Below are 21070 nucleotides of genomic sequence, written 5' to 3'. Positions count from 1 at the left end.
GTTGTGCACCTGGAGATCATCAAGTACCACCGAGCAATAAAAGAAAAATCGACTCTTTCCCCTGCACTTGGGCGCTCACGTGCATTTCAGACTCTTTGCACTTTGGCCCGATATCTTTCAAATTCAGACATTTCAATGTGTTCGATTGTTATTTTCATGTTTTTGTTGCCATTGTGAAAGACTTTGTTGTGAGCGCCACGCCGTCACTCTTCAGACATTCATCCGTCATTTGGTTCATGCTTCCTCCCGTTTGCGTCCTTGTTCTTCTTCCCGTCCGTGAAGCTCCTTCAGACGCTTTTTTGGGGTTTCATACTTTAATGTGTATCCCGCCCTTGTTGTCCATTATTATTTTCTTGTCTGTGTTTTTAATTTGTTGCAGAACACTGTGTTGTTTATTGGAATGTGGATGGAAATATGTGAAACATTTGTAAATGGTTTACACACTTGTCGCCAATAGGCGTGCTCACCCATAACAAAGGACTGATAAAGGGACAATATCAACATTTACTGCACTATTAGCTGACTCCTAGACGACACACTTTGCGGTGCATGAGGCGATAGTAGAGTAAGCATGTTAGTCTAGGTCAGCCCGCACCCTCCTGTAGACTTGATGGTGGATAGCTGCGCACACACACTAAGCAGTACCGGACCCATCTAGTGTTATATATCGTTCAATTGGCCGAACTGTCGAGGCCAAGAACACTGCACTACTGTACCCAAGCTGCAAACAGTCACGTGTTCACAGTCCGAATGTGTAGATGGAGCATTTCTCCGGCACCAGTCGCAGTATGATATCAAAGGAAAGGGTCCCAAACCAACTTTTCTAGAATGAAAATGTCAAAGAGGACTTCAAACAGCCAATAAAGTTTTTGCAACTAAGCAGCAGCTGAGTGATTCGCTCCGTTTCGGGGAAGAGAAAGTCATCCATCTGGTTGAGTTTGTGTATTTTGCTGCATCTGCGAGCATGGGACACTCCACCGAGAGGAGTCCTAACATGGTCAACATCACCAGAAACACTTTGTCATTTGTCCGACTTCGGGACCCTTCGTTTTCCCAGCAGAGACTTCAAAGTCACTCCAGAAAACTTCTCAGGGATTCAAACCAACGTTCCCACAAAACAAGGAGGTCTGTTAATGATGATATACATAGTGAGAGTGACCCAATTCATCATTATATCCCAGGATGATTTTCTGCTCTAGAATGAGACAAAACTCAAACTGCATGGCGTCCAAGCTCATCTCGATGTCTTTAAAGTTATATGTTATTTACATGCTTCAATATTTCAGACTGAATCAGGTTTTCTCAGGTTATCGGCAGTAGACAAACAGATATTTAACCCACCAATGCATTGCAGATCTACGACAGAAGAACTGCGAAGAACAACAAAGATAAACAATGGTAAGAATAGTGAGCCATCGCCAAACCCAACTGAATATTAGAAGAAGACACTCACCCTGACGACCACTTTCTGGGTCAATGAATAACCCTCAATGGATTTAAAAATAGAGGATTTCCAAAAAATGTTACTCAGAAAACACATTTAAATGTTATTTATATATAATAAGAATTATTAAAAAGTGTGAAGCTGATCAAAACGACATGGTATTTCACAACCTATAGTATAAGAAAAGATTTAAATAGGCTGAGGTTGTTACTGGATGTTCTCAAAAAGCTTTCACAATCCCGTTGCAGTAATCTAATCACCACAATACTAGTGTTCTGCCAAAAATATTCAATTTAATCAGAAAAGTGATGTGCGACTTGTAATTACGTTCTACCAGTCAGATATACGCAGGAAGTTATCTTATTCTGACCTAAATAACCCTTTCAATGGTTTAGAATGCACGAAGAAGGTGTTTTATGAGCCAATCAATCAATTCAAAGACAATAATTAACCCAACAGACATTGTTTTAAGAATTCGTTCCCCATGTCTACTGTTCTATATTACAGAATAAGTAAAAGTGGCTCAGTAAAGTATTTCCTATATTCATCAGCCCTGTTTCCCCTTTAAACCACTCAATGAAGAACTTTAAAGTAGCGTTTAGTTCTAATAAAATAAGGAGAAATGATTGAAAACGTATTGATTGCCTTGTCTGTTTCAGCTTGTGGTTTTTCATGGACTGTACGAGTACAGTGCGCTCATTAAAGCATTAAAACCTCTCAAATTACTTGCATTCTGCACAGAAAGATGCTTTCCATCCAAACGGTGAATCGGCTTTAATGTTCAGCTGCTGGAGGAGAAAATAAGTGCTTTTAAATGGGAACATTGTTCATAATGTCATTACCACATCAATTTAGTGACCAAATTCCTGTCTAATTGGATTCTACCAATTTCACGTGCAGAGTTGTTGTAAATATGCGCTGAGTAACTCTAAGCGTGTAACGCTACGCTTTTCTCTCCTTTCGGCATCCTGACAAGAATAAATCCTCCCCACACCTCTTATTGTTATGTCCTCCCTAAACCAATCACCCTCGGAGCAAATCCTGACATACAGCCTCACATGAACCAATCGTCCTGCCCTCGGAGACGTTTACAGCCCGGGCTGTGGCTGCCAGCTTGGGAGGGTCTTCTTGTTTCAGACATGGAGCCCAACCCCACTCAGATCAAATCAGAGGACATTAGCTCTTCCAGCTGGGAGCACAATCACTCCTGCACCGCTGCAGATATGAGACGTGTGGCTTTTCTCCTCCTCATCCTCCTCGCAGGTAAGAAACTGTGTTTGAAAACTTACTATTACTGTTATTTGACCTTTAACAACAGTAGAGCAATTATTATATTTTAGACACAAAGTTTTTGCTTTATGATCTAATTTTCAATGTACTTTAAACTAGAAGTCCAAATTTAAACATCTTAAAAAGGCATACTAAAGAATAAAAGACCTTATTCTATGGCAAAACAGGTCCATTTTAGCATATTAAACAGCCAATATTACCCACCAACGCCTCTTCTCTGCATTGCATTTACAATCAATCTTTGACTGAAGCATATTTTATTCCTTGTACTAAACAATAACAAAATTAAAAGGAAAAATTATCATACAAGAAATCATTGCAAAATCCTGCAGGCAGGGAACACGTGAGCAGTAGTGTAGTATCGTGTGTTTTGCAGCGGATGAGGCGTCTTTGGACAAAGTGTGCAGCTATCAGGATGTTTTGGACCACCTGAACCTGACTGCAGATAACAGCGTGTTCAAGATGACACGGCCGGTGCTGGACCACACTCACCTCACCACAGTAAAGCTGGAAATCATCCTCTACGCCATCCTGGCAGTGGTAGGTCACTGCTTGTTTGTTTCTGGATTATTTTTGTTGCATATGCAGTCAGTCAGATGTTATTTTAGCTGTAAGAACAGGGAGCATAAACACCATACAACGCCATTAGGTGATGTGTTGTGGTTTATACTTCCACAAGAAAACATTGTATTTCTGGATAAAGAACTTTTCTATGAGGAGTTTCTCCCTTGTGTATACATGGGTTATGCATGTCATCCATCCATCCATCCATCCATCCATCCATCCATCCATCCATCCATCCATCCATCCATCCATCCATCCATCCATCCATCCATCCATCCATCCATCCATCCATCCATCCATCCATCCATATTTTAGTATCCAGTGTTGAGCGTAATTAATGTGTCATGTGTGTTTTTGTTCACAGATTGAGAAAACACAAACCTTTATCCCGTTTGTTTGGTCCACAATGGTGAGTTGACTGAGTTTTTATTCCTTCAGTATTTTCAACTTTTTTTTTATTACCTATTGATTTAATATTCATTTTTTTTATAATTTTTTTTAACTTTTCTCAGTAGTTTGTGTCCTTTGTCTCATCTGTTGGTCCACCTTGAGTGCAGGTGTGGGACAATGAACGCATCCGATGGGACCCCGCTCAGTTTTGTGGAATCACTCATGTTTCAGTTCCTCACGACATCCTGTGGAAACCCGACCTCTTCATCTATGAGATGTAAGTCTGCAGCACCAACATAAAAGAGCAAGACTTGTTACAGATGCACTGGAATGAACAGGTTTAACACAAATAGAATGGGCATAACGCAAAAACCCATGTTCAGTCATTTCATAACCACATCCTGGACGCCAGCTATCTGACACTCTGTGTCTCACAGGCAACAGACTTCTCAGTAGATTAAAGTAGAAACTCATAAAATAGGCTTAGTTTCAAAGAGAAATGGTGTTACATCTGTACAGGTAAAAGCACAGCAGTGGCACTTTTGTGTATTATGTTTCAGTGGCTATTGAGCTAATTTGCATTTCTGTGAACTTTGATTTGTTCTTGACTTAGTCATCACCAAAAATCATCAATCTGACACGTCTCCTATTGGACTGAGCAGGCTGATTAACTCACATAACATTAGTACCCATACCTACGGAACATAATACACCAGTGTAATAACATTATAAAAGCAAAGTGAAAGTGGTAAAAGTCAACATACAAAGAAAGGCGCTGCTGCCTTTGCACAGGTTTGTGTGCACAAATCATGTCCCGAGCCTGTCGATGTTTAAAAACCATTGTGCTGAATCCTGGAACCAGGCCAAGACCTCAGAGCATTTAATATGATGTGCAAATAAACCCTATTGATTCAATATGACTATCTTTTTCCAAAAAGGAGTGGCTTTCTCCTATTTGTTTGCACAGTGTGAGATAGAGCCTGATGGCAAGTGTTTCAATATGTTGGTGATAGTGTCAGGAATCCCTGCTTAATTACAAGGCTGAATGGATTGGTTTTTTTACAGCAAAGTTTTTGTAATAGCGGCTCCAAACACTTGCGATGTCCAGTTGGCCTGGAAAAACTATTTTCCCATAATAATAATAATAATAGAGCTGATGGAGAAATCAGTAAGTAACTGAAACCAATACTGAAACACCACCACAGAAATTCCAAATAATGAGGAAGATATAATTTTAGCTCATTTCCTTGTCATAAATATTCATGTAGAAGTTGTTCAGTGTTTAATAATTACATGTAATAAATTTGCTGACGGCACATATGTTCATCACATTTGTTAAGTACACAACTGTTTTCCTATGTCTGTGGGTAATTATGGGCAAACAGATATCCTGCAGCTGTGTCAACGGGAGCTCCAGTGTCTGTTGATTCAATTTAATTCATCCTTCAGTGTTTATGCTCTACAAACATTCATGAAAAGTGTGTGCTTGCACTTGTATGCTTGGCTGTGTGTGTGTGTGTGTGTGTGTGTGTGTGTGTGTGTGTGTGTGTGTGTGTGTGTGTGTGTGTGTCTGTGTGTTGTTTCAGGGTACAGAAGGATGAATCTCCTCCTACCCAGTACATGCTTGTGCACCACGATGGGACAGTCTTATATGACCAGGGCTTGAAGGTGGTCAGCACCTGTCAGATGGACGTCCATAAGTTCCCCTTTGACACACAGAGCTGCACCGTTTCCATCAGCTCTGTGATCCACAGCGGTGAGGCTGTTGTGTCTCTACTTCAGTACGTTTTTCTTGTTTTTTTCTTTACTTTTTTGTTGTGACTTGTATTTTTTTCTTTACTTTCGGTCCCCCCTTTCACTGCAGTTGAAGAACTTCGTCTTATTCCATACTCAAACTCTTCTCGGGCAACACAGTTTTCCATGGATGTGTTGAAGACTCAAGGAGAGTGGGAGTTTCTCGAACTCTCTGTGATCAGCAGAAACTTCACCTTGGAGAGAAGCTGGGACCAGCTTGTATACACCGTAAGCAGCAAGGGAAAGGTTCAATGATAAAAGAACACAACTTACAAGTTTCTGCTAAGAGACAGTATAAACAGTAACCTTGGCTACATGCTGGCGTCGTGGTTCGAGCTCACGCCTCACAGCGAGCTCCAGTTTGATCCGAGGCGAAGGGCCTTTTCTCGCATGTTCTTCAACTTACCCCCACAGTCCAGACACGCCAGTTCGAGTAGAACTGATTCAAGAGAGATGTTGAATGTGCTGGACTATCCATGCTCATGAGTCTTGTTTACCCTGGACCCTTGACCTTGTCTGTTTCCAGTTCATGGTGAAGAGAAGGCCCCTCCTCCACATCACCAACTTTCTGCTGCCCATCCTCTTCTTCCTGTGCCTGGATCTTGCGTCCTTCTTCATTGCAGACCATCGAGGGGAGAAACTGGGATTTAAAGTCACCGTGCTGCTGGCCATCTCCGTCCTGCTGCTCATTCTGAATGACATCCTGCCCTCCACGTCCAACCAGACTCCACTCATAGGTTCAGACGCTTGCCTGAAGCGACAAATGTCCAGTTGGGAAAAGACAGAGCACCAACGGCTTGTTTCTTCTTGTCACTCAGCAACCTACTGCATCGTGATTTTCGCTCTGATGCTTCTCAGCCTGCTGGAGACCATCTTGGTGACGTATCTGATGGAAAAAGACTCGGAGAACATGGCCGGTTGGGGAAACACGCTGGTGGACCGAGAGGAAAACGTCAAACATCGAAGCAATGACGACTTAAAAGGAGGTAAGACCAGGTCGCTCTTTTGAGTCTCATTGAAATCATTCCGATTTATCGATCAGATAGTCCTCGTTACACAAACGCTGACTCACATCAATGTGTTTGTCTACACCAACAACATCACCCGATTCAATCCCATAATTCTTTTCACTCTGTCACACTTCCAGGTTTACGCAGATGTACCTCGAACATATGAAACCAACTTCTTTGTTCTATTTTATAGTTGTGAAATTCTTGCTGACCTCAAGCTGAGGATGTTTAAGTGCCTGTGTTCTTTTATGCAGAAATACTCTGACTCATATTACCTGTGTGTTTGTTCTTTTTTCAGAGGACAAACGGCAATGTTTTTCTTCCTGCATCTGTAAAGTGTCAGACAATAGAAAACCACACGAGCTGCTCTCTGCTTCCGACGAGGTACGGCCGTATACACACAGAAAACAAGTTACCGATGCATGGCAGATAACCTAAGTCATTTCATGCTCTCTTTAAGGGCGACTCATTTACACCTGGCGTTAACATGCGTTTCGCTTGATCAGATCCCATGTGGCGAGCCTTGACGCGGACTGTTTACCCTTGTCCTTATCATGTGTTGTTGTCGCAAACAAAAACGCTGCGCGCGCTGATGACGTTTATTTATTAAACATTATGTGTTTCCCTGCGATGTCACCGTCCCAACACATGACCGTTCTGAAAGTAGTTTCAGTGAAAGCGCTTCGATGCCTGTTCACACTTGTCTTTAGGAATCGCGGCTTGTGACCTGATCACCTGAAACGCACGTTAACGCCAGGTGGAAACGGGCCCAGAGAGCCATCGCCACACGAATTAAACTTCAATCTGTCGTGTCAGTTAATCAACTGTTTTTAAAGCAGGGAAGCCAAACCCATCCCAGTTTGATCTTGAGTGGGCCGTACCAGTAAAATCATAACATTATATCAATTAAATCACGACTACTGCAAATGTTGGTGTTCGATTTAGTGAAAAAGTCGATATTTGGTCACAATCTTCCTACAAAACTGAATTTTTAAAATCTTTTTAAATGTCTTTAATACTTTCGTGACGCCTCATTTTTAATGCCAGAGCAATGAGTGATCGTCATCATCATCACTATCATCTGTGCCTTTTTTAGGAGGCAAAAGTGTGTAAAATCTGTTACGACTGCATGGCTGTGTGCAGGTCAACAACGGCGTCCAGACGGGAGACTCTGATGTGTTGCTGTTGATCCTGGAGGAGCTGAAGGAGGTGCAGAAGACCCTCAATGCGCACCTGAGTTGCAGGGTGGAGGGGGGGAAGTGTGCTTGGTGGGCCACGACAATCAACATTGCTTTCTTCTACCTATACATTTGCACCGTGTCCCTCTTTCTACTGCTCATCTTCATGAAGTGGACAAGTTAAAACTGTGGATTGTGCTTCAGCTGCCCCTCAAAATGTACCATGTCTGCGTGTGAGATTCGGGAGCATTGTTGGTTCCCATACATCCACAGGTTTTCAGATGAAAGGCAGCGATGAATCAGATGATGCGTGCGATTCAATTCTTTTGAAACAAATATTTTAAATAATTTGTGGTTTTTTGCAGGTTGTAGAAGAACTTTTGCCGGTTTCCACTTTGTATAGTATAAGTATAGTCAACATTTGATTAAGAATCTTCTGACAAAGCCAATTATTTTTAATTCTTTGATTTTTCTTTCCCACTTTTCGTCCACTTTCTTTAATTTTCTTGACATTAGAACCTAGAGTGATCAGTGAACATCATCATCATCATCATCATCATTATCTGAACCTTTTTCAGGAGGCAAAAGTGACAAAAGTATGTGAAATAGTGTGAAAACAGAAGAACTGAAGACGTTGCACAAGTTCCCATAAATACTCCAAATATCTTCTTTTTCTTTTAGTATTAAAAACAGCACACAGAAAAACCCTAAAAGATTAATACAATTTCTACAAAACCTGGTTTTAAATAAAGAAAAACAACTGCAGTTTTAACGTTATGCAATTTGTGATAATTTCTCGTAGTCATAAAAAAAAAAAAAAAAAATCCAAACACCATGATTACATTGTTTTTTTCTAAATTAGTCGCATGCAAAATTGCAATCAATGAGCCGACTTTAAGCTTCATTTCACACTCTAAAGCTGCTCCAAATAAAAGTGTTTCACATCAGGCTATAGAATATAGCTATAGCTATAGGCTATAATCAAAAAACACATTAAAGAAGAGCAAGTCAAGTTGCCCAATGAAAAAGGTGAAGCTTGCATGTGAGGTTTGGTGTATAAATTATGACTCGTACTTTAATTTTCTCATTGACATTCATGTTAATGTGGTTTTCACATCTTTTCCTTTGAAAAGCACCTTTTACGCTCGGCTAACTCCCCTCAGTTTTTGTTTTAAATTTGGAACAATAGTAAAATAATGAAAGAAAATGTGGTATATGTCATTAAGGTATACCTATAAAACAAGTAGCAATATACATATTAAGCATCATCTCCATTGATGCTCGCATTGATAAGGAGGTTGACAACAGGCTTGCGAAAGCAAATAGCTCATTCGGCAGACTGTACAAACGAGTTTGGAAAAACAAACACCTCAAATCCAACACTAAGATCAGTGTGTACAAAGCAGTTGTTCTTACCACCCTTCTCCACGGTTCAGAAGCCTGGGTTCCATACCGCAGCCACATCAGTCTCCTTGAACGTTTCCATCAGCGATGCCTGCGCACCATTCTAAACATCCACTGGAAGGACTATGTAACCAACACCAAGGTCCTGGAACGTGCAGGAGTAAGCAGCATCGAAGCCATGCTTCTAAAATCACAGCTTCGCTGGGCCGGACATATAGCTAGAATGGAAGATCATCGTCTACCAAAGATCATCATGTTCGGCGAGCTTTCGAGTGGTCACCGGGACAGGGGTGCTCCAAAGAAACGATATAAGGACTGCTTCAAAAAGTCTCTCAACATCTGTGGTTTAAACCCAAGCGAGTGGAAAACACAAGCAGAGGATCGAGTTGGATGGCGTCACACCATCAACGTAGCCGCCTCAACCTTTGAGAGTGAACGTAGGAGCAACTTAGCTGTAAAGAGACAACAACGGAAAGACCGGATAGCACAGCCATCAGACCCAGATGACCAATCCTTTATCTGTCGACACTGCAGCCGAGCCTGCCGTGCTCGCATTGGACTTATGAGCCACGTGAGGTCTTGTGGGAGAAAACGGGGTGGACCTCCTTCATGAATCTTCGTTCGCGAAGCCAAAGCCATGACATATTAAGATGCTGTTTAGCCACCTTTATTGGAAATGGCACATCAGCACAGGACAGTAGTGATGGACAATGTATGAGATGTGAAGTTCTTACAGAAATCCAGTCAGAAATTTTCTTTGAACTCTCCACCTAAATACGATCAAATTTTTCAGGTTTGTCAACAAAACCCTGAAAACCTCTAAATGAAGGTCAGTCCTTTTTTTAACTGAAACATATAGATGCAAATATTTATCACAGTATCAAGCCAAATTCATCATTATTTCCTATATGAAAGCCAGTATGACAGAAGATCGTTAATATTAGACATCGTAAGTTAATGAAGTTGTTGATGAGTTTAAAAAGACACATGAACTAGTTTTCAGGAAAGAGGAGCAAATATTTTAACCGAGGCAGATTTGAAAGGCGTCCTCTGCTGGACAACAACTACCTGTTGAATCCAGTTGTTTTGAAATGTATTTAAACTTAATGGCTCACAATATTAAAAGAGAAATCACCACAACACTTTATTGGAAATACTTTGCATTGACCAGCCAGTAAAAAAAATCCCAAACGCCTCATGAAGCACGATTTGAAATGTGAGTAAAATGAAGATTTTAACCCTGAAGCGTTGGAGTCAATGTAAAGATACACCATGACATGCCAATTATGCAGGCATATCTCTTGGACAGTGGTGTAAAACTGATCAATACCACATCTATTTCTACTCAGAAATTTTTTTTTCTAAATGAGCTTCGGGCCGCCATCAAGTATTGCATGTCGAATGTTGCATAATAGAGGACCCAGAATATAACTCAGTACATTCATTGGTTGTATGTTTAATGTCTAAACACGTTTATTCAGTTATTCCTGAAGATATATTCATCAATCTCATACACTAACTGGGATTAATAGATGATTTGCAGAGTTTTTACATACATCGGAAATATACTAGACAAATACTGTAAATCTGATCTAAATGACTAGACCAGCTATTTCCCCATATTGCAGCGCTTCGTTTTCCACAGTTAATTTTTAAGGACACACAAAGAAACACGGGGGGATGTGTTCTCAACGTTTCCTTTGTTCCAACACGCTAAATCATCAATATATCGTTGATATATCATTGTTTAAGCATGTCTCCTCATTGTTTGATAGATTCATTTTCATTACATACATTTTTCATCTTCTTATTTCCTATCTGGTAACTTTCAATGAGCAGTGTTGCAGTGGTTAGTACATTCAGTGGTGAGTGTGGAGTTTGTATGTTCTCCCTGGGCATTCGTGCAGGTTTTCTTGATCCAGTGCGGTTTTCCTGCCGCGGTCCCCAAAATGAGTGTTTCAGTTGAATTGGTCATTCTTGGATGGTGTACGCATTAACTTGCATGTTGAATTCATGTGTTTATATCTGCTGCATCTTCGGTAATCTCTCCACGATAAGTGCAGTCATTTTTCCTTCGGTCACATTTACACCATCATGTGATTTGTGTGCAATTTCCAGGATGCTTTACCAGAAAAAGCTGGCTTGAACACAATTATATTAGTATCTGATTTCCTTTCTGTGGAATTTTATTTTATTTTTTTCTCCAAAGAAAAGCACAGTACGCTTGTGTATGCAATCTCAATAAAACGATTAACAGCCATTTCAATCAATTTTTGTCCCCACGTCTCGAGGAACTGCAGCAGGCTGACCGGCTCTTAGACTAATGGAACTTAGATAAATAAATAAAATAAAGGATCAATGATTTCGGAACACCCGCCCCCTCTTCCAGCATTAAGTCACGATGTTATTGCCACACGAGGTTTGATCACATTTCCAGAAAAGCCCTGTAAGGACAAGGACCTCATCAACTGTGCAGGAAGCAGAGGAGAGTGTTGGTGCCACGATGCTGACCGGCCTCGTCTCCATGCTCATCCTCTCAGGTGAGTTTTACAAACGCTCGGAAGGATTTAGAGAAAGATCCTGAACAGAAACTTAATTTTAAATCAATATAAACTTCAACAGTTTTCTAATTGATCTTCCAGTGTTTCCACAACATTGTGTCAACTAATATAGATTTATTTGTAAAAATCCACCTGTTTTCTCTCCTAACGTCCTTCTTCTAATGACCTCTCAGAAACCACAGTCACTCCATGTTTCTCGCTTATTTGCTTGCAGTGGACGGGGTTTACTCCGAGCGCAACTGCAGCTATCAGGATGTTTTAAACTATCTGAATCTGACTAAAAACAACGAGCTCTACACAATGACCCGGCCTGTTAAAAACTATAAGAATCCAACCAGCGTCTCCCTGGAAGTCCTGCTTTATGCCATCCTGGATGTGGTAAGAAAAAACAAACCAACAAATTTTCATTCTCATTTTCAAACCGTTTTAAATACTTGAGTAAGAAAATACCTTGATGAAAGAAAAAGGGCCGATTGAATTCAAATGACGAAAAACAAACCAGAACACTACTTTTGACTGGTGCGACGTATTCCTAGGAGTGACTTATTGTCCAGAAAATACAGTTACAAGTATACCGTTGTACACAAATATACATTATAACTATTGTTATTTTTTCTAATTGTAGATAGTTGTACAACATTACAATTTGTTGTTATGTATTTCTATAAATATACCTGCTTTGCATTATTAGGTTGAGAAAGACCAGAAATTCATCCCGTATGTTTGGACTGTTATGGTGAGCACTGTTCAATTTGATGTATTCGTGTGTGTGTGTGTGTGTGTGTGTGTGTGTGTGTGTGTGTGTGTGTGTGTGTGTGTGTGTGTGTGTGTGTGTGTGTGTGTGTGTGTGTGTGTGTGTGTGTGTGTGTGTGTTTATTTCTGTACCAGATGTTTTCCTGTTTAATATTTCTATTTGTAGTTTTTAATTCTGATCTTAGTTTATCCAGCGATCTTCGTAGTGATTTTAACTCTTATTCACTGTTATTCTTAATGTTTTTTGTTTTTTTATATATATATTTCACTGCTGCAGAGGTGGCACAATGACTATATATCCTGGGATCCAAATCAGTTTTGTGGGATTGATAATATTTCTCTTCCCACTGACAAGTTGTGGAAGCCAGATCTCACCATTGAAGAAATGTAAGTGTAAATCTTTTTTCACTTTTTTCTTGATGCAATCTAGGACGTTTTATCAAAACCTAGACAAAATCGGACAAAATATCAAACTTCTGTACCTCAGTAGAGAAACTGCATATTTTCCTAAGATGCATGATTAAATGGGTCATATCATTCAACACTTTCACATGAGTCTCATTGGTCCAACAAAGTTTTATTCAAATCTTATTGCCCCAAATTCAGCTTTTCCTTGATTTTTCTCCATTTGAATATTGGATCATAGGAGCTGCATTCAGAATCTGCTGTGTCTGTGTGAGCTGGACTGGCTCCGCCCACACATGCCCATCTTGGGAAGAGGAGGAAGTACTTCCTCTCGTGGTGCCATGTGCCAAAGCAGAACTGCCTAATTGTGGGAGGGTCAAAGGGAGGTCCTACCTTGATTGGGATTGGCTAAACCCCTGATGACACTATATAGGGTTTGATTTCAGATTCGCTCCTTGGGGCAACACACTTTTTAAAAACTGAAACAAGCCAGGGAGATGAATGATTTTCTTCACTTCTGGAGCATTGTTCCAGGCACGGGAACACATATTACTGTTGGAAAACCATTAGAAAGGGACTTTCACATAGTATGACCCATTTAAAACAAGCTTAAATGACTCACATCTTGGTTCAATTTCAGTTATGTCATTGTGTGAGTCCTGGACAGGCGATCACAAAACGTGAACTTGCACAGAATCAATTAACGACAAGAAGCACTAACTGTTTACAATGATGCACCATACACTGAATATCGCAGTCGTGATTAAGCACATACCATAAGATGCTGCTATAAGGTAAACAAACAAGCTTTTATTCAGTTGATATCTGCATGTTTCTGTGTTTCCCTGCAGGACAGAGAGGGATAAAGCTCCCCCGAGTCCGTATCTCACCATCAACAATATGGGTGAAGTTGAAGTTCAGGACGACCAGGTGCTGGTCAGCACCTGCAGGATGCACATCTACCAATTCCCCTTTGATATTCAGAACTGCAACCTCACCTTTAAATCGGTTGCTCATACCGGTAAGAGCCTGTTTGCATTTATAAATCATCCCAACTCCTATTCAAGCACTTAGAAACTGCAATAAAGACTGTGGTTGGTGTGTATGAAATGAACAATGGCGCAGACGGTTATGACTCAAGGGAAAACAGTGTAATAGTTTTAAGACTGCCTGAGTGAGACAGACTTTCTGGAATGCTGTAGGATGTTCTTTTAAGTTTTAATTAGGTAGTAACATTATTTTTTCTTAATTGTTTAAAACGGGTGCAAATGAGATACTGTGGAAGCAAATGACAGGCGCACAAAATAAGAATATCTATCTCGCATTCATGAATATGGAATATCAGGCTCATGCTCCTGATCACAGAAAATACTGTGAGGAGTCTGATAATCCTCAGCTGGCCCCCAATGATCTATGTAATTTAACTTTATTAGAAAGCTTTTTTTTATTTTTTTTTGTGTTGCATCTCAAACATTCTCCACGTGAAGCTTCTATTTAAATTTTTGCCAGATATGATTTGATAACTCCCTCCATCAGATCCATGGCATCACATTTCACTTTCAGCTCGTGGGGGGCTCTGAGCGTCATTCAATCACTTCATTGATACAAGCAACATGGAAATGATCATGTTTTCACCCGATAATTCTCCTGTAAACAGCAACTTAAGCATTTGAATATTTATGTTTAGCATGTATTGCAACTCTTACCATTATTCCTAATGATCACATACAAACTGAAATCTTTATCTATTTGTTTCTTAGATTTTTTTTATTTCATTAAATTTTTTTTCACTACCATACCAATAACACACCTTTGTCTTGTCAGAAATCAAAGATTTGATTTCTTTGTTTACATAACTCAGTCACAATATAAACATTAGGACATCCAATTGAATACATAATAATAAATTACTAACACAAATTGGCCAACATAAAACTATATAAAGACCACACAGTGGCAACGGGATACGTCCTGTTCATGCGAAGTGAAAATGCACCGTTTCTGCATTTTAATTTCAGAAAGGTTTTGCGTTTACACAGCAACATTTTGAAAGTAATGTCCATTTACATGGAAAAACTGAAACACTGAACACAATGTAGTTTTCACGTTGGCCCACTAGTGGGTGCTGCAGTTTATTTCTGTAATAAAACTACACACACACATTATGCACGCAGAGGACAATACGCTCTAAACATTAACAATGGCGAGCACACGGTCATTCAAATGGACATACGGCGAAGTTGGATAATTACAGTGACTGTCAACTATAAAACCGCCCAGTCCCAGTAGAACATTAAGGCCGCCATTGGTGTTATTGCCTTTCCATTTATCATGTGCTAAAGAAAGATTTACTACCACCAACTTACTCCAAAAATACATTATTTCTTTAAGTATTTGTGTTGTTTGCCTGCGTTTCCACAAAATAACCCACTTCAGTCAGAGACATTCGACTCCAGCCCAGCGACAACTCCTCGGAGGCCACGGAGTGGTCCCGAGACTTGATGCGGACTCAGTACGAGTGGCTGTTCATCAACATGACGGTCACCTCCCTCAACACCAGCGATCGATATGGACAAGACTTTGTCGTTTACACTGTACGTAAACAAGATACATATGTAAGATGAGGTAGATGTGAGTATTAAGTAACTGTTTGGATAAATCAGAAGTTCAATTATTAAATACTGAATTGTTTCTTTCTGTCCTCCCCAGTCACCCTCCCTTAGTTCTTTTTTTATCCAGACATATATGTGTGTAATTTGTCATTGATCTTGTAATACCAAACACCTGCGCCTCACGCTTACGTTCTCAGATCACGATGAAGAGGAAGCCTGTTCTCTACATTGTTAACTTCCTGCTTCCCGTCCTCTTCTTCTTGTGTCTGGACCTGAGCTCCTTCCTGATCTCGGACAACGGGGGCGAGAAGCTCAGCTTCAAGGTCACCGTGCTGCTCGCCGTCACAGTGTTACAGCTCATCCTGAATGAAATACTGCCCTCGTCCTCAAACAGGATCCCACTCATAGGTAAAGAGTCTTGTTTAGATTACAGCTGTTACAGAACTTGTTTGGTGGGTATTGGTCCACATTAACTGTGTTGTCTGCTGGATTTAGCGGTGTACTGCATTGGGATTTTTGGCCTGATGATGCTGAGCCTCCTTGAGACAATTTTGGTGATGTATCTGATGGAGAAAGACTCCCCATCGGCCGACAGCAAGACCGATAGAGATCAACATCTGATAGATGACGGTTACAAAAACAACACCAACAGCCACAGCTGCCATAAAGGTGAGAACAGGAGCCAGAGGCACCGGTGGACCCTGCAATGGGGATTTTTAAAAATAAATCTAAATATGTCAATGACCAGTTGGACTGGTCTCGGAAAAAGTATCAACATTTTAAACAATAATTACTTTGACTTGGTTTGTGTTATTTTGTGGGTTCAGTACAGCTTGTGTAGGTCATCAGTTACACCGTGAATGCCCTTGTTAATATTGTTTGTGGTTACCAGCTTTCATAGGTAAGTTCATATAGAAAATATAGATATTGAAAATACTCTCATGTGCAGCTGGTACTTAGCTCAGTAGAGAAAACGACAAAACAAACTTAAACAAATTAAAGTTTATGCCACTAAATCGTGACTTCGAAGCAGAACAGTTTCTTTTATCTTGTTTGTAACTTTTCAGTGGATGCTGAATGACTGTCATTTCATTTCAGATCAGCATAGATGGACTCATGATGCCTGTATTTACGAGGTGTCCTCTGGTGAGACTCCGTTTGAGCTGCCGCCGCAAGATAAAGAGGTCAGAGTTTAAATTTTCATTAAACATATTTACAATTGAGGATGTTACGCTCCCTAACGCTGCGAATCCAAACCACCTTCACAGGGCAGTGGCAACAAATTGACCGTGCAGTACGTTGCCTTGGAGAAGCTTTCAGATGAGCTGAGGGAGATGCGGAAAACAGTATTGTTGCTCCTCAACAGCAACAATGAAGAGCACAAGCTGGGCTACTGGACCCAAGTGGCTAAAAAAGTCAACCGAGTTTTCCTAATTTTGTATGTCACTGTGGTCAGTGTGTTTCTCATGGTTCTCTTCTCAAAATGGAACAATACATAAAAATGATTTGTCACTTGTTTCTTAACGGGGTGGGGGGTGGAGGTGTGGTGTGGTGGGGTTGGGGGGGGGGGGGGGGGGGGTTAAATAAGGCCCCATCTACACAACAATGTTTTTTCAAGTGTAATTGTCAAACTTTTGTTGGTTTGTGGGGTGTTTTCTGAGTGCATGTGTGTGTGTGTGTGTGTGTGTATGTGTGTGTGTGTGTGTGTGTGTGTGTGTGTGTGTGTGTGTGTGTGTGTGTGTGTGTGTGTGTGTGTGTGTGGTTTCATTCCATCAACAAACAACAGCGGCCACTAGTGGTATGACATGCAACCTAAATCTGTGTGAACAGACGGTTGATTAACATGAAAATGTTTTCAGTATTTAAAAGTTTCCGAGTTCTTTGTGTCGGTCTCATATAAATGTGTGATTCGAAATAACTTCCTGAAGATGCTTTAGGACCATATCTATTGTTTCTCTCCCAACACTGAAATCTTAAAATTCAAACTAGAGCTGCAGTACGAAGTCTTTTTCATCTCCACGCAGCTGCTCGGTTACAGTTTGCAGTGCAGAACAAAACATTAGGATACATCACAACCACTCTGCCCCTCACACTGGGTATTCTGGGTGGATGTCTGATCAAAGGCTCAATAGTTCTTTTTATGTTTGAGTCCACAATCTGAGTCTGCACCTGATGATAAAATGAACAATAAATGTTTAGACTCGATTTTCATAATCAAGCTTTTTTTTTATTATGTAAAATTTGTAGAAGTAAAGCACTTTGAGTGAGCTCCGTCCCTAACCTCTTTTGTCTGGAGTACCCCCATGTGATGGTCAGTTTTCTCAGAAAGTCATATAAAAAGGAAGGAAAACATTTTAAATCCTCTCCTTTGTCAAAATATTAGGAATCGTCTGGAAAGACGCTGAGAATTTCAGTAGTTTGCTTCTGGCTAATTTCTGGACATGGTGAGTGCCAGTATTGATCTGCCACTGGTCAAAATTTGTAGAAAAGCATCGGTGATGGAGGAGAAGCTTCTCCGCCAAGCCTCGAACCTTCAGCACTTAATGGTGGTTTTTCTTTCTCATAATTTGATCTTCTGCGGAATGATGAAGCGCTCTGTTGAAGGCCATAATCAACCACATTCTGGTTAATGCAAAAACGATGAGCGCTTATGCACAAATAAGTCGTGAGTGTTTGTAGGGACTAAAAGGCTGTTGGAACGAAAAAAAATAAAAGAAAAGCACTTGCAGCTTACAGTAATACTGTTTCCAATAGTGTTTTGTCATGCAACATGTGATTGTTATGTGTCACACATGCTCTGCACAGTTATCTAACTTTTTGCATGTGTATGTTGTAAGCAATGTCTATGAAGTGAGGTGTTACTTGAATTCAACTACTTTTGCTCGTAAAGAGTGACTAACAGATTATTAATAGAATATAATACGATAAAAATGATGTTAGTTACTGAAGCTTGCTTGACATTTGTGATTTCTGTTGTATAATAAAGAAGTTGTGGCGTTGCTGCTTCCTGTATGTCGTCCACTATGACTGCTTTTTGCAAACTGCACAAAAAAGAAAAGAAAAAAGGTTTTCTGTCCACTTTCCCCCAAATCTCATATGTGAGGGATACGATGATGGCTCGCTCCTCTACAGATGAGATTAAAAACATTAATCACGAGTTAGTTCAATGTTTTTTGTGAACGTTTCAGGAAGCCGGAGATCCGTGGTGTGAACAGGAAAATAGAAAGTTATCAGATAAAAGGACGAGATCACACTAGAACTGGACTAGAACTGAGGAGAACGTGTGTGTGTGTAGCTGAGATACACACACACACACACACACACACACACACACACACACACACACACACACACACACACACACACACACACACACACACACACACACACACACACACACACACACACACACACACAGAAAGAATCAATGGCACCAACGGGCTCCACCCACAGCTGAAAATTAATCAAATTGTCAATCTTCATGTAATTTATCTTCAGTGGCCGAGGCGCCGGAGCGTTTTCCAGCTGGCGGTGTGTGTCTGTGAACACTGAACCGGTCGTCAGTCCATCAGGCAGACAGAAAGAAACAGACAGTCAGACACACGCACGCCCACCTACAGTCAATTCAGAGTAATCAATTTAGCAAACATGCATGTGTTCAGACTGACGGAGGAAGACTGAGTAACTGAAGAAAACTCTTCTCTGTCAATCAACTCTGTTTTTACTTCTGCCATTTTTCCAGGCCTTGCTTGTGAAAGAGGTCATTTGATCTCAAGCACCTTGTTTGAAATTATAAAGATTAAATAAAAGAAATAAAAGCATACAAAGGACATAATTGTGAATTCCTTTCGGCTGTTCATTTCAGAGGTCGCCATCGGCCTCCATCTACATGATTCCCTGCCTCCTCTGTTTATTTAAACATCTCAATGTCCCCCTTTATTTTAACAGTTGAAACTTTTTTCCACAAAAATATTTAATATATTGAATAATTATTATCACTATTATCATGTGAATGTCTTGAATAGCATAAGAATAAATAGATAGGCAGTGTATGATGATATTTTGTACAGCATTTCTACAGTTTACAGACAAGGGTGTTGTCTATTGATTTACCAAAATAAAAGGAAAGGGGGGGGGGGGTCTGTCCTTCCCTCCTCGAGCACCTCACTCTGATATCAGTATAGGAGGAATCATCTTCAGACAGAGCAGAGAGGACAGGACGGGGACGCTCTCAAAATCTCACTATGTTGTTGGTTGCTTCGTTCTTTCTTCTCCTCACAGGTAAGTAGGTGTTTGTGTTGTGCATGTAGCTGTACTATACTGGCATCTAGTTACATCTAATTTCAACACCTAACTTCATCCTGCTGCTTCAATGTCGCCTGAAAAGATATAAACAATGCAGCTATTGCAGCTTTATTTAAAATTTTAGAGGAGTGAATCATACTTTTCACCTGGAAAAAAGTATTTCATATTAAAAGCTTCTCACATATTTATGCTTTTGTCTGGATCTGATTTAATCTGTTGAAATGATTGGCTGTTATTTTTAAAGTTGCATTTAAATTTATGCAAAACATGGGAAAAGCTAAAAACTTGAAATTGCAATAGAAATGAAATACTTTTTAATATCAGTGGTTATTTTCATTATAAGTATAAACCCAAGGTGTCATCTTTTTTGTTTATAACAGGTCACAGTTCGTAGCTTTATATACAGTATGTTCTGTAAATCAAAAATAAATCAAATCATGACGTCTCCTCCTGGTTTGATTATGTTGTTACAAACAAATCGCAGAGTGTGAATTATTCACGGGTGTGCATTCATTGTTTAGAAAAACTAAACGCAACCTGTGTGGGGTTTTTTTCAGGTGGAAATGCATCAGAGGCTTCCTCTCCCCACTTTCCATCCTACAAAGTGAAAGTAAAAGGTACTTAACAAATACTGTTATTTTGTTTTCATGCTTTGTTAATCTTTTTCTCCAGAAACTTGTTATATTGGTAATTCATAGTACGAAAAAGGCTTGGAAATATTCCAGGATCACCATTTTTCTCCCATAAATATCATATTGAAACAGACTTGAAGCCATCATACATGCAACAGCATTTTAATCACCATCACAATGCATCAGAATAAACCACAGGATCAGGAAATGTTCTAGTCTCCTGACCACATTACCATGAAATGACGATAAAAAACGTTTTATTTATTTCTAATTATATATTTATTATTTTTTACCAAGCTGTGGCTTCTTCTTGACTTGAATTTTTTTTTGTCATTTTTTGCTATTTATCGCCAACATTATTAAATTTTAAAAATAAATTTAAAAATCAAACATTGAGCACAAAATGGACAATGAGGTCCTGGAAAGAGTAGCTCCAGATGACTGATTGCAATAGATTGATTTTACAATGAGCATTACTTTTCTGATTTGTAATAAATAAACTCACTGTAAAATTTGTCTTTATGTCTTTGCAGATGGCGGGGGGACACACAGTGGAAAATGTGGTTATCAGGACGTTTTAAATGATCTGAACCTGACCAGAAACAATGATCTTTTCAGCATGAGCAGGCCAGTTAAACACTACGATTCGGTTACAGTTGTATACCTCATAATGGCCATCTCTGCCATCCTTGATGTGGTAAGTTGTTTTCATCTCACTGCAATTTCCT

At 39.9% G+C, this 21070-nt stretch overlaps 1 protein-coding gene across 1 annotated transcript; it reads left to right on the top strand.

Annotated features, from left to right (window-relative positions):
- Positions 1-2618: 2618 nt before the first annotated feature.
- On the top strand, positions 2619-8474 carry LOC308112072 (5-hydroxytryptamine receptor 3A-like). The gene is made up of 10 exons (XM_080467282.1): positions 2619-2707; positions 3111-3274; positions 3663-3707; positions 3856-3965; positions 5275-5444; positions 5553-5710; positions 6009-6219; positions 6301-6468; positions 6791-6876; positions 7636-8474. Exons 1-10 carry the CDS (start codon positions 2668-2670, stop codon positions 7852-7854), a joined length of 1371 nt encoding a protein of 456 aa, XP_080323408.1. The 5' UTR covers positions 2619-2667; the 3' UTR covers positions 7855-8474.
- Positions 8475-21070: the final 12596 nt, after the last annotated feature.

Source organism: Lipophrys pholis, assembly GCF_963383615.2.
Source record: "Lipophrys pholis genome assembly, chromosome: 1".
In the NCBI taxonomy this organism is placed as follows: Eukaryota; Metazoa; Chordata; class Actinopteri; order Blenniiformes; family Blenniidae; genus Lipophrys; species Lipophrys pholis.
This window is presented reverse-complemented; position numbering and strand designations above follow the sequence as displayed.

Excerpts from the sequence above, each read along its gene's own strand:
- LOC308112072 (XM_080467282.1), top strand. The coding sequence starts at position 2,668 with ATGAGACGTGTGGCTTTTCTCCTCCTCATCCTCCTCGCAG. Across the intron at positions 3,708-3,855 it reads CGTTTGTTTGGTCCACAATG|GTGTGGGACAATGAACGCAT; the intron begins GTGAGTTGACTG and ends CCTTGAGTGCAG. Across the intron at positions 5,445-5,552 it reads CAGCTCTGTGATCCACAGCG|TTGAAGAACTTCGTCTTATT; the intron begins GTGAGGCTGTTG and ends CTTTCACTGCAG.